Consider the following 14,041-nt stretch of genomic DNA (forward strand, 5'->3'; position numbering starts at 1 on the left):
CCTTTGGCTTTCAACAGAAGCGGAGCTGCCTGCATAATCCTTGTAAACCGACCTGATTAACTTCTTTAATTACATTTCAAGGATTGACTTAATAGAGTAAGTGTCTCCTGACCCCCAGTCTCTGAAGGATTGAGCTGTACCTGCCTTCCCTCCCTTCCCCTTCTTCATTGAATCATGTTGCTTGCTTCTTTTTTCTGATCTTTCTCCTTGAATACTTCCAGCTTGTCTGTGATCTGTAAACCTCACAATTCTTCATAAAATGTTGAATGAAGGGGTGGGCGGGGAGAGAGAGAGAGAGAGAGAGAGAGAGAGAGAGAGAGAGAGAGTTCTTGTCCCCAGATGAGTTTATTGCCTCAGTTTAAGAAAGAGTACTGTATACTAGGAACAGAAATGGTCATTAAGACCAGGTAGATATCCTGGTAGAAGATCTTGGCCCTCATTTGATTTTACAACTTGATGGTTAATAGTAAAGGGCAATACCTCTGCTTTTTATCCCTTTGTCCCATCAGCTTCTTCTTAGCTACAATTGATTTGTGGACTTGTTACTTATTCCTGTGAATTCAAAGTCTTGAGAAGAAGCTGTCTTGCAGAGACTGATTAGAATCTCAGTAGTGTGGAGAGAATGAACTGTGACAGGTCCAGAGGCTAGCTACCTTATCTTGGCCTAGTTTTGGCTCCAGTAACAGCCATTCCTTGTTCACCACTGTGTCAGAAATAACATTCTATAACTAATAGCTAAATCCTTTGGAATCTATTGATTTGGCAGACACTGGCTTTCACCAACCCAAAGCTAAAAGTGTTGTCAGATAGCATCATAAGCCTATAGAAAAGCTATTCCATCTTGCTGTAACTGCCTCTATGAAGTATATACCAAAGTAACTCAGACTTGCCTTGCTTTATGACTTTGTTCTGTAAAACTATAAAACTATAAAACTGTTCTTCCAAGAAGAGACTTGATACCCTATGAGCATATACAGGGGGAGGTAATTCCCCCCTCAGGAACAGTCATAGGGGAGGGGAATAAGGGGAAAATGGGAGGGAGGGAAGAATGGGATACAAGGGATGGGATAACCATTGAGATGTAACAAGAATAAATTAATAAAAAAAGGAAAAAAACTGTTCTTCTCCTTGTTCTTCCTCCTCCTCCTCTCCTTCCTCCTCCCCCTTCTCTTTCCCCTCTCCCCTCCTCCTCTTCCTCCTCTTCTTTCTCTTCTTCCTCTCCTTCTCCTCCTCCTCCTTCCTCTTCCTCTTCTTCTTTCTCTTCCTCTTCTTTTTAACTGTCTGTACCATTCTGCATCTTCCCAGATCACAGCACTATTCATAGTGCGGTACACTTCAGCTGTATCTTGCCATTATTTTCTCTTTAGGCTGGCAACTTATATATCTAGGCAGGGAGCAGTACCAGTAGAGGGAGGGCAAGATTGCTGAGGCAAGAACCATTGTTTCCATTTTTCTTTCCAGGAGAGATGAAGATATGTCCTCTGTGCCATCACATATTTGGAAGATGAAATAGGGTGCCAGTTGAAAATAGCTTTTACCAAATACATTGTGTGGGACATGTGGTGGCAAATGCTACCAGATATTCTGATATGCTGGCTTTCTCTCAAGGGCAAGGCACCTCAGATGGGAGCCGATTTGCACAATGTCCTTCACAAAGTCTTGTGATGTGGATTCACTATCCTATTTGATAGGCTTAGATCTATGGCTTAGATTGGCTTAGATCAATGATGACAAGTGTAGACTTCTTTTCACTCTCCATCAACTCTCAAATTGGGGCAGGAGAAAAGTAACCATTTTGCTTTAACACCAGCTTCTTGATCACATGGACGTTAACGTCCCTCTAATTTCTCAGTGTGAGGCACTATTAAGTTTATACTAGTGTTAGCTGAGTTCATTTTAGATAGTATTCAATTGACAGATTTTTCTCCCCTCATCACTATCAAATATTGTTATGGCTAGTTAGGTTAGAAGTTAGTTATTTTCTGGACCACGCTGATTAAAAGGGATTGACATTGAATGGCAGAATGGCTGATAGGATGGGGCAGAGTCTGCATTTGCATGTGGGCCTTGAGTCTGACCTGAATTCATAGGCTATTCTGTAATAATCTGAGACATGAACTCGGGATCTCTACTCACCTATTTATACCAACCACATAAAGATTTCACAGTTTTCTGAAGCCAGGTCCTAACCTTGGCATTCCAGTTCATTGCTTTAGTGAACCTGTAAAGACTCTGCCGTTACCCAGCAGGACCTCATGCAGCTGCCTGCGGAAATCAGGGTAGTCCTGCCATTTCTGAGAGCCTTTTAATAGAGCACTGATTACAGATTGCAGGCACCTGGTGCTGTTTTTGTATTGCGGCTGAAGGGTACCATTTCAAAGAGAAGCATTGGGCTCGACTGATTCCTATTTCCTGTTCTATTGCTTGCCAGGAATAGGTACCAAGAAGCCCATACAACAGCTGATCTGGCTCTGAGTGTGGAGACTACCAATGCCTAAGTGTCGATTCCCAGAATGATAATATGCATGTGAATTCCCCTGGATGTGTTCACCTCACTGTGGCTCAGAGCACCAAAAGGTTGTAGAAGGACTTCTGGTAACTGGAGTCAGCACAGACATCTATTGGTTGGGACTAGGCCAAGGTTATTCTGTGCTTCTTGGACTCCCCATCCTGTTCCACTTGGGCCTGTTCCACTTTTGGCCTCAACAGCCAAATGAGAAAACATCAACTGTGAAAATTCAAGAGGAGAAGTTGGCCTAAAATCAAGGTTTAGAAATCTATGGCCTTGCATAATGTAGGCTAGGACTTATGTTTGTGCCAGTGCTCAAAAAAAAAAAAAAAAAAAAATCTGAGGAGTGTCCCTACCATGGTCAGCCATGCTTTCTTTCTTTTGTCTTCTCCCCACTCTGTCCATTCACACCAGTTCTCTTCATCTACTGTCTTGGGACGAGTGTAATAGTTTATACTCTCATATTATGTTTCTCTAAATTTCCTTGGAAAGACTATTGCAATGAAGAGGAGAACAGTGTCTTGTCCAAAGTCTGACTTTATTTCTCTTTACACGTATGGCTTTGGAATTCAGCTTCTGATTTAGGTAGAACTGAATGAGATAAATAGTCACCACAATGATTCCGCAGGTAATATTTGCAACATGCAAATGCTCACAGTGTCTTTCGATGTATGTGGTAACTGTCACTACATGGGAACCAAAAACGTATCAAGGGAATAGTTGTTGGTTATGAAAGTCTTTCTGAGAGCCTTCTCAGTAAAACAAAACATATGGAACATCCCTTGGAGGCTTTTAAACTGTTGAAGCTTGGGGCATTGCTACTGGCAAGCGAGGGCTGCCCAAAGCATCACAGAAGATAGAAGCTGTAGAATATATGAGAGGTGTTGACCAAGAGGGTCAAAGTTGTGCTTTTGAAATGCCAGAGTGGGGCAATAGAGCAAAGGAGTAGAAAGAGGAGTTTCCCCTTGAGAACCAGCAGAAACCTTTGAAATAAGTGCCTTTTAGAGTTAAGCCTTTTCTGGTTTGGAAAATAGCCTACATGCTTCAGAAAACTGCCGTATGGCAACCATCCAAGATCTTCTCTGGACTGACTCCTGGATGGACTCAAAAGAAGGGTGGCAGACAGTTTTCTGTGAGACTCACTGGCTACTGTCCTTTGTTGCCACTCTAGGTGGTGGAATGAACCTGAGAGAGAAGGGCCTAAACATGAGGTGGACTAAAGTCTTAGGCAACAGCCCACTTTACGCAGAGCATCAGACAGTTTGTACTAGGAGGGTTAAAACTAATTACCCAAATAAAGTATACAATCACAACAAAAAGCCAAACATGGCAAAATGATGTTTTTCCATAGAGGCATATGACGAAGAGACAGCTGAAGTAAACTTACTTCTGTCTGCTACACCTGGGAGGAGCACAAAGACTCGGTCCAAGATCAAGTCTGTGTTTTGAAAAGTCAGGTCATGCGACTCTTGTCTTGTTTTCTTGGAGTTTTTTTTTGCCACAAGTATTCGGAATTCTTACACGTCACCAATTTTAGACCATGCTCAGACAGTCCTCTTTCTGGAGATGGACATCTGTTGCAGAGTTCCACCCTGTGTGCCAAGTCCCCAGTTTAACTTGCAGAAAGAAAATGGGTTATCTTAGTGACACCCTGTGATAGTCTTTGCCAACAAAGCTGCATGATGTTCACATCCAAGACAAATTGAGAGCAGCAAGGAATGGCCGTAGCCCAATTTGTCATCTTGGTGGTTGTTGGGCAGGGGTACCAACAGTATCTTGTCCATCAGAAACAAAGTTGATTGGAGGAAGACTATGAAATAATGAAGTTGCTTTTGATTTACTGAGAATACATTTCTGCCTCCCTCTCCTCTTTGATTTCTTCCATATAAATGGTACAGAGGAACAGAAACTATTCTGGAATTGTTTCCTAGGTTCAAATCCCCATTTGCCCTTGAGAAGCTCTGGGATTTACAATAATTTACTTAACCACTTACTTTCCTGGGCTATAAGACAGTTTCTCCTTTCCACATATAAATGAATCTATAAGGATGTTTGAATACCAAATTTACATTTGTGCTTCTCTTGCCAGAATTTGAGGCTGTGACATGGAAAGGTGGTTGGAGGAGCTGGAGCAAGCCTTTCTATCAGCATTCTCATTGAGCTACACAGACACAAAATCATAAAGCTGACCACTGGAGAGACCAGTTGAGCCTGGAATTAAATCCTTGGCCACATGATGGGATAAAGAACATTAATGAGCCTAATTTTAAATTTCACGTATGAAATTGAGGCTTTGAAGGCCGTAGAATCTTGGCTTTTAGGCTAACATGGTAAATGTGCATAATAAAAATGTGCCTGTGAAGTATCATGTTTTTATGTGCCACTCTTTGCCATGGAAGATTTCATGCCAGAAGACACCACTGATGACATATCAGCTACAGAAAACACACTGAAGTTCTCACCCAAACTACTTTGGGGCCATTCTCCAAATCAGGTATTCAGATAGTACCTGACTTATAACTGATATTAGAATTAGAGACTATTTTAAATAAGTTTTACATTAATTTGATAGTAGTTGAAAACATACTGGCTTTATCTATATTTTACATGTTTAGAGATCTCATATACTTAAAAACTGGAGGTTCGCTCTACAGGTTTAGCTCAGCCATGTTTTGAAATAGAATTTGCTTAGTTGAGAAAACTTAAAATTTACCTAAGATTCAAGTCAGAATCTGCTGTAAAGGCTAATTCTATGTTTGCTAAAGATCCTCCGTGTGTGTGTGTGTGTGTGTGATCTATACCGTCAGCTTCTTTTTCTTTTTGGCTTTATTTGAACATGATTTGAATCATCTTTGCTACTTCCAGTGCTTGCTCCTGTAGGGGATGGTCTCAAAACAAAATATTATTGTTAGTTGCATCATCATCATCATCATATTTTGATTTTTACATACTAACTTATCATATTGTTTGTTAATGTTATGATGTGACAATTTACAAATACAAGGACAATGTAAATAAACTTAAACCAGGTCTGTGGCAGAACAGGATTTGTTTTTAAATATTAAACCTATGTGAAGGATGGATTTAGGAAATAAAGAAAGAGGAGATGAAAGGAGTGTATGTCTGTAATTGAAGTGACACAGCGCCCAAAGAATCCTGGCTACATAATGTCTCCTACAGAGGAGAGTATATATTTGGGGAACAGAAAGTCAAGTTTCACAAATCCGTATCCCAGTTGTGGAGACTCTTCTTTTTATTTTATTTGGTTTCTCGAGACAGGGTTTCTCTTTTAGTCCTGGCTGCCCTAAACTCACTTTGTAGACCAGGCTGGCCTCGAACTCACATTGATCTGACTGCTTCTGCCTCCCAAGTGGTAGGATAAAAGGCATGCGCCATTACACTGGACCTTGGATCACCCTTTCTTAAAGACTTCACTGTGGCAGAAGCCGTTGAGTATGGTGATCAACATTTTGTGTTGACACTGTCTAAAAGTGTGTGGCTACAGCAGTAGATAAAATGTGGCATGTGGCTGACGTCACTAGGCTACAGCCAGGCAGGGGCTTCTCTGCTCCACAGAGGAATGAATGACGGTCTTCCAGCCCCTCGATTGCTCATAGCATTCTCCCTCCTCTCTCCCAATGCTTTGGTGTTGACTGGAATCAAATTGAGTGAGTCTAATCATTGGATCTCAGTGGAAGGGTTTTTTTTTTTTTTTTTTTTTTTTTTTTTGGCTTTCAAGTTAGGGGGAGAAGAGGCCTGAAGTCACAGTCACAGATGTTTATGGGAACATTGTAGCTTGTTGGCAATGAGGAAAGGAGGAAGATTTTTGGGCTTATTTTCTTATTTTGAGCTCGAATAATGATATGGACTTAGTAGCATGTTTCCAGACATTTTTTTCTGGATGTAAGTATGTAAGTATACCAGGTGTGGTGGCACATGCCTTTGATGCCTTTAATTCTAGCATGTAGGAGGCAGAGGCAGGTGGATTCCATGAGTTCAAAGCTAGCCTGGAGTTCAGAGTGAGTTCTGGGAGAGCCAGGGCTACTATTTCAAACAAAACCCACCCCAAACAAGAACAAGATAAGAACAGCAATAAAAAAAATGAAAGTGGAACTGTACATTTAGAATCTCCTTTTCTGTTCTGCGGCCTCCTTATTTTCACTCTGCATTATTTAATGCCCATTTTCCCAAATCAGGATATATGAGTCTTTTTTTTTTTTCATTTTCCCCATTTTCATGTATGTGGTGTGCATTTGTAGCGTTTGTAACATGTTGGGGTATAAGTGAACATGGTTAGGTTTGCATACAAAAAATTACCTTGCACCGTATTTAATGAAGCAGGAACTCAGTTAAATCCACAGCTCATCAATATGGCTAGTCTCATTAGCCAGCTGGCTCTGGGAACCCCTGTCTCAGACCTCTGAGGTTGGAATTATAAGGGATCTGCCACACTCATTTATGAGGGTTCTGAGGATCTAAACATTTGTTGTATATTCACCGTCCTGATTTAAAGAAAATACGTGATATTCCAGTAGGTGGATGTACTCCATCCCCTCTGTCTTTAAGCAAGGAAAATTTATGATTATTATGGCTTCCATATATGTTGCTTTTAAAATGAACCTCAGGTAAGCTTGCATCTATACTACAGTATATGCATTTCTTGAATAGCTAAGCTTCTGGTTCAGTGGGTTTCAGCTTAAATACTATCTCCACGAGGGAAAATCAACACTTTCCCATAATCTGTAGCTCAAAAAGAAATGGCTAAAATTAGAATAAGTTACCATTATAAAAAGGCAATCTGATGATTCTTATTTGCAGTCAGGAGATGATAAATTCAGCAGCTGTCTTGACCTACATTGGAGACTGAATGTGGAAGTGCTTTGTAAACTCACGAAGGGCTATAGACACGTAGGGATTCCTTTGTAGATCTGTGCAGAGCATCTGCCACGGGCTTCTGTTCATGAAATATGTTTACTAGTTTGCTTAACAAATAAGTCATTAAGTACAGCTGGCCACCAGCCCCACTAAAAAAATAGTTTTAAACCTGTTTGTGCAGCAGAGTAAGCCGAGAACATCCACAGGGAACGTTTTTTAAAAAATCTTTTAAATTTCTTTATTCTTGATATTTACATACATTAATATAAAATATATTTATATATTTCATATCTTTTTATTATTTTCTCCTTTTAGAAGTACATGGCTCCTTTAAGAGTGTTGTTCAAATACTTTGCATAGCTTATTAATTTGGTTTTACACTGTAACACTTGTGAGTCCTTAAGTATGGGTTCTTGATCTTCTGTGCTAGTGTGCCCCACCTCCCCGGCCCCTGGCATGCTTTCTCTAGGCTTGTTTATACCAGTAATAACTTGTTGAGTTAGTAGTGACTGTACTTTAAAACTTTGAATGTTATCAGATTTGTCTGACTATTGGACCTTATCTGGGTTCTTTCAGGTTCTATTCATGAGAACTATTAGTCGAAAGTGTTTGTTATACTACATGGAAGAATTGGCTAACAGATATAACATGTTCGTGGGACTCATTCTTTATCCACATGCATATGTGCCCTTTCCAAAAATGATCCCTTCTCTACCAATTGCTAACTTCCTGGTCAAGGTTGTAGTTTTGCATAAGGTAATGTCTTTTAAACTTGGCCAAATGACTGCATGGCAACCTGAGAAGGAGGTAGAGTTGCTTAAAACATAGTTTATTAGATTGAGATTTAGGGACATCAGATGTGCAACTGGATTTGAGATGATAAGTTTACTTTCTGATTTTCCCACTTATATATAATCCAGTGTACATTAACCTTCCCAGGATGAAACTAAAAACATACACCTTCAAGTACATCAGAAAGTCCTGAGAAAAATGAACAACAAGACCAAAAACTTGACCCTAGAATGAATATGGTACTCTCCCAATGGTAATTTTTCAAAGGAGAAAAGCCTATAGCTCCTCATTTTTATATAGAAGAGACTGTCTATATGTGTGTGTCTATACATGAAAAAATGTGAGGTTTGCTAAGTAAAGTTGAAGATTATTCTACCGGATATCTTCTGCTATGCATGGGTACATCAATTCAGTCATTACAGTTCAAAAGATATTTCATTATTTATATCATAATAAGAGTTAATAAAAAAAATCCTCCATTTTTAAGGTTAATCAAATATAAACTTTTCAATATGGCTTGAGAAGGTGTGAACCAAGATGCAGAAGCAAAGCCATGCCAGCTGGGGAAGGTGCATATCAGTGAGTCCCTGGATGTGTTTCAGAATATGGCTTGCTTTCTTCCTTGGCTTTCTTTTCTGTGCTTCCTTAAGTGGGAGACATGAAAGACTGAAGTCCTAGAAAACTAATGTTCTTTATTTTTCTTAAATGACCCAACAGATCATAAACCTGTCATAGGATAGTAACACAAGTGCATGGTGGGAGAAATTCAGTTTTCTAAGCAGCTTGCAACAGTTACAGTAGTCAGCAAAATGAAAACCAGGCACCCTATATTATTGATGCATGTGTCAGCATGTCTTTTTGGTGTTAAGAAGAACCTACTGTGTTTCAGAAATAAAGATAACATGCTTTCTGCCGAGGGTAATAGATATAGACAGGTGTGATTTTGCAGTGGAAAGGCATTCCCATGGTCTTCCATCATGGATCCCTGGGATTTCAATGAAAATTTCAAAAATTATTTATTATTTAGGAGGTAGGGCATGCCACAATGAAGCATGCATGGAAGTGACATGTCAAATTGTGGAAGTTGCTTTTCTACTTTCATTATGTGGGTTCTAGGGATTAAAACTACAGTTGGCAGGCTTGGCAGCAAATGCTTTCACTCTCTGTGCCAACTCACTGGCCTAACGGTGAACCTTGTGATGTGGTCTGTAATCAACCCTTGTAGGACAGAGACTGCATCTTAAGTTGTTGTGGAATTTCTAATATCAAACATAAGGGGGCTTGTCTATGAACCCTTTGAGCTTCTGATACCGCACACACTACTGTGCTGCCAGGCTGGGTGCAGGAGCTCGTTGTACTCTAAACAAGCTGTGTGAGGTGTACAAAGGCTTTCCTTGCACTTTCAGTTCTGATTGGAGCACGTGATGTTTATGTGTGTGCAAGCATGTGTGTGTGTGAATGTGTGGAGACCAGAAGTCAACCTTGGATGGTTTTCCTCAGTCACCCTCTTCCTGTTTTATTTTTGAGCTGTATTGGTGTGGCACTCATTGAGTCGAATATTCTGGCAGGCCAGGGAACTCCAGGGACCCACCTGTTTCATCCTGATGGTGCTGGGGTGACAGGTGCATGCCACCACAGTTAGCCTCTACCCCCTCCCATCCTGCCCCAGCTCTGGCTATCAAATGCAGGTCCTCTTGCTTTTGTTAGCTCTCTCCCTAAGCCTAACTGTGAATTTTTAAATCGCCTGAGTAAATATTGGTTAGTGATGATTTGAAGGTTATTTGTGACTACAATGGTAAAATACAGTAGATTTGCCTAATACACTTGAGCTGGATTTATGTTCAGATTGATTTTGAACATGAAAAACAGAAGCAGAATTAAGGTCATCAGGGAAATACAACTTTGGGAAACCAAATATTGTGTTAGGACTGTGACTGCATTAGTTTGTGCCTTGTTGGGAGAACATGCTGGTTCATTTTCTTTGGTGTTGGTCACCCACTACCAGTTAACCACAGAGGCATAAAGTGGGAACTTCTGGGAAGCACTTTCAACCTATTTGGCATGGGTCAGACACGGATGTAGAATTCCATGTCCACTGGGGCTGAAGGAATATGTGGAAGGTTTGGCAAGGGTCCAGATGGTGGCAAGTCTATGCAGTGGAAGTGGACAATAGGGCCTACTGCAGGAGACTAATAACATGAGCTCCTTAGGGGAGGAAAGGCAACTGAGTAGTGGTGAAATTAATGGTCTTCTGTTTCCTAAATAGCTATTATATAGCAGATGACATAATTATTTCCACTATGAACGAAGTTAGGAAAAATGTGTTTTCATTGGAGTCAAAGGAGATTTGGAAGGAGTATAAAGAACTAGATTTAAGGGTTGTTAGAGTTCTCAACTGCAAGCGTGAGTTGTTTCTGGCAAAGGAGGCAGAAGATAGATCCTGTTGCCAGTTAGGGGAAGGCATAGCTGAGGTAGAGATTAGCAAGCCCCCCACCCCAGAGCCCATCACTTGCCCTTCAAGTCACATTGTGCTGAGGTTTCAGGTAGTAAGAACACCCCCCCCCCCTTTCTTTGCATCTTTATAGTGTACTGTGAAGAACTTGCTGTTAGTGTTTCTGTAACTCAGAGGTTAACCTGCCAACTGAACAACGCTGCACCTGTGAACACTCACTGCTCCTTCCCACAAGGCCTACAAGATTGTCAGTTCCAACTTTGCTTTTCTTTTTCTTCAGAAAATTTCCTGTGCGCCCTCCTCGGTTGCTCTACAATGAGTGCCAAATCTGCCATCAGCAAGGAAATTTTTGCACCTCTTGATGAAAGAATGCTGGGAGCTGTCCAAGTCAAGAGGAGGACAAAGAAAAAGATTCCTTTCTTGGCAACTGGGGGTCAAGGCGAATATTTAACTTATATCTGCCTGTCAGGTAATGAAAACTGAATAATAGTATCAAAACAAATTTTGTTTTAAAATGTTTAATTCTAAGGCATCTGGGAGGGTCATGTTCATTTTGTACTTTCTACCCTTCCACTCTTTTCTTTTGTCTTTGTTGTCATCCTCTCGTCCTTGTTTACTCATGCCTTGCCCTCTGTTGTTGAGATTTCTTAGTATTGGAAAGATCATGAAGTTCAATCTTCCAATCCCTGAAGAGTCTCTGCAGAGTTTGGCAGGCACTTCCTTATTTGTTCTTTCCTTCAGAGGGAGTGCCTGCCTTTGGGGAGTTTTGTTTTAGAACTCTTCTTGGTATTTGGATAGTTGTCACTACTAGCAGACTGAGCTTCACTTGTTTTTTTTCTTTTTTTTTTTCCTAGACCATTTCCAACAATTAGTAGTAGTTTTTTTCCTTGGGAGAAATATTGGTACTGTATGAAATAGGAGGAAGACAATTTTCTTCACAAATCATTGCTTTGCCTGACATCCACTGCCTTGGGAAGAATAACCATCTGTTTTTTTTGAAGCTTAGAATTTTGTTGGATTATTATTTTTTCTTTCTGTTTGTGATTTGAGGAGATCTGTGGGATTTACTGTGGAAACAAACCAAGTTTTTTTGAGATAAAATCTACATAAATTTTCTGTGAGCTTCTGGGTAAGCTAAGCACTTGTTATATTTGTAATTTGTAATATTTTTCATGATATTTCTCACAAGAGGATTCGGTAAACTAAGCTTACCACAATTCATCTTTTACAAAATCTTTTTGAGTTGGGGTCTGGAAGTAAAACTTTAATTTTAAAACCTGCTTTTAGCTTTTCAACAAAAGTACAGATCTGATAAGTTAGTCAGAATTAATTTTAATGAATAAATGACTTTTTGTTGGAGAGATAGGAATTTATGACTATCTCAGATCAGAATGAAATGAGAATATAGTACTTTGGTAAGCATGCCTTTATAATTGTTACAAAAAACTTTATTTATTTAGAGGGTGAAGGAATCAATCTGAAGCACTACTCTCTCCTTGCTAAATTTGGGCTAGGTTGATCAAATTTCCTATGGTTAGAAAATACTTGTGTTTCTTTAGTATAGTCACATACTGACCGAGTAGGTGCTGAGTTAGGAACCAGTAGCTAAGTTGGGATTTTTGTTTGTTTGTTTATTTTGCTTTTTAAATCCTTTCTCCTTTTATTTATGTATGTGGGTGTTTTCCTGCATGTATGTCTGTACAACATGTGTGTCCTACGGCAGTAGGGAGAAGAGGGAATCAGATCTTCTGGAAATTTGAGTTATAGACCTCTGTGAGCCACCACATGGGTGCTGGATTTCCAGGAGGGTAGACAGTGCTCTTAGTCACTATGCTAAAGTTCTCCATCTCAAAGAAGCCTTTCTCAGTACCAGCCTAAGATTTTGTTGATAATATCAAAGTCTTAAAAATACTTTCATATTTAAAAATTTGTACCCTAGCATTTTGTTGTTGTTGTTGTTGTTTGTTTTTTGTTTGCCAACAGTGCACAAAGTACATACTAATAATCTTGTCTTGTGTTTAGCTGAGCAAAGACACATGATATTCTAACCCTGATTCTCCTCACTGTTCTGAAAGTTCCTACAGAAACATAAATGAATGAAAATTGCATGATCCAGAAGTCAATTGAATTTGGCCTGCTATATACCTATAACGGAAAGACAACAATTTTCTTTGGCTTTTAGATGTATATTATTATCTGCCTGTTTCTAATCATACAGTCCTGAGAGTGGAAATGGGCTTCTACCAGTCTCATCTCAGGGAAGCAGTCTCAACATTTCTCAGAGTTGGAGAAAATGGCCTGGGACTTTCAGCGGCATCCCTGTTAAAATTACCAAGGCCTTCGGGAGGGAAGTGTTAAATGACAAGAGTTGTTTTTTCCTTGCATTCTAATGGAGGAAAAGGCCTGTTTCTGAAAGTCTTAATCCTTATTGTTTTTAAAACTGTGAGTATACAATGAACGGGTACACACAGTAGATCTGACAGGTTAGCAGACTGGAATGAAAACCAGGACAGAAAAGAGTCAGGTAGCTTTGATGCTCACTTTTGTTGCATTATGCTACCTTTATTTTCTGCTTTGTACAGCTTGGAGGCATAGCAGTTTTGATACACTAATGATTTTTTAAAAATGTATTTTATTAATTTATTCATATTACATCTCAATTGTTATCCTATCCCTTGTATCCTCCCATTCCTCCCTCCCTCCCTCCCATTTTCCCCTTACTCCCTTCCCCTATGACTGTGACTGAGGGTGACCTCTTCCCCCTGTATATGCTCATAGGGTATCAAGTCTCTTCTTGGTAGCCTGCTGTCCTTCCTCTGAGTGCCACCATCTGGGCCCAGGGGTCCTGCTCATACTATGGCACCAGCCAAGGACAATAGATACACTAATATGTTAACTAACAAGTTAATCAATATTTTTTATCTTTTATGTGCTAAGTATCTAGGTGCTGAAGAAAGGGTTATAAGAAAAAAATAGCAGGTTAGCTGGGCTACTGTAGACATTAATTACTTAAAGAAATTCATATAATTGTAAGCTATGAAGAAGGCAAAAGGAATAACACAAGTATGCGTGTCTGGAAGAATTAGTCCTGTTTGAAAGAAAGGGCTTCTGAGTTTTTAATTGGGTTGTGTGTGGGCAGCATTCAGGCAGAGGAGTGGTAGTCTTATTAGCAATGCAACTCTGGTTTTTCCCATTTCCTGTAGACTACTAGGGACAATGTCTTTGGAGCTGACCACAAGTAGGAGGTTGAAATGTGAAAGCAAGGATGACAGCCCTCTTCTTGCTATTAGTGTAAATTGCCCATGCTTTCTGGGATGCCAACCCCTGTACCCATTTAGTGTGGTAGATGAAAACCAGCTATTCATTTATAATGGGCAACTTTTGTATAAATTCAATCTGCAAATAATCTTTAA

General features: G+C 39.9%; 1 protein-coding gene across 4 annotated transcripts in view; it reads left to right on the forward strand.

The window, feature by feature from the left end:
- The window catches only part of STXBP6 (syntaxin binding protein 6), a 236,075-nt gene that overhangs the window by 52,412 nt on the left and 169,622 nt on the right, over positions 1 to 14,041 (forward strand). For 2 of the 4 annotated variants that reach the window (XM_084792379.1, XM_084792377.1), the window contains exon 2: positions 10,909 to 11,097. The exons of 1 other annotated variant lie outside the window; for it this stretch is intronic. In XM_084792379.1, the coding sequence (XP_084648505.1) occupies positions 10,944 to 11,097 (154 nt within the window). In that variant the 5' untranslated portion in view covers positions 10,909 to 10,943. Of the gene's footprint in view, positions 1 to 4,983; positions 5,004 to 10,908; positions 11,098 to 14,041 lie in introns of those variants that run through there. One more of the 4 variants, XM_084792378.1, reaches the window with a different exon arrangement.

This window comes from Acomys minous, assembly GCF_964271855.1.
Source record: "Acomys minous genome assembly, chromosome: 8".
NCBI lineage: Eukaryota > Metazoa > Chordata > Mammalia > Rodentia > Muridae > Acomys > Acomys minous.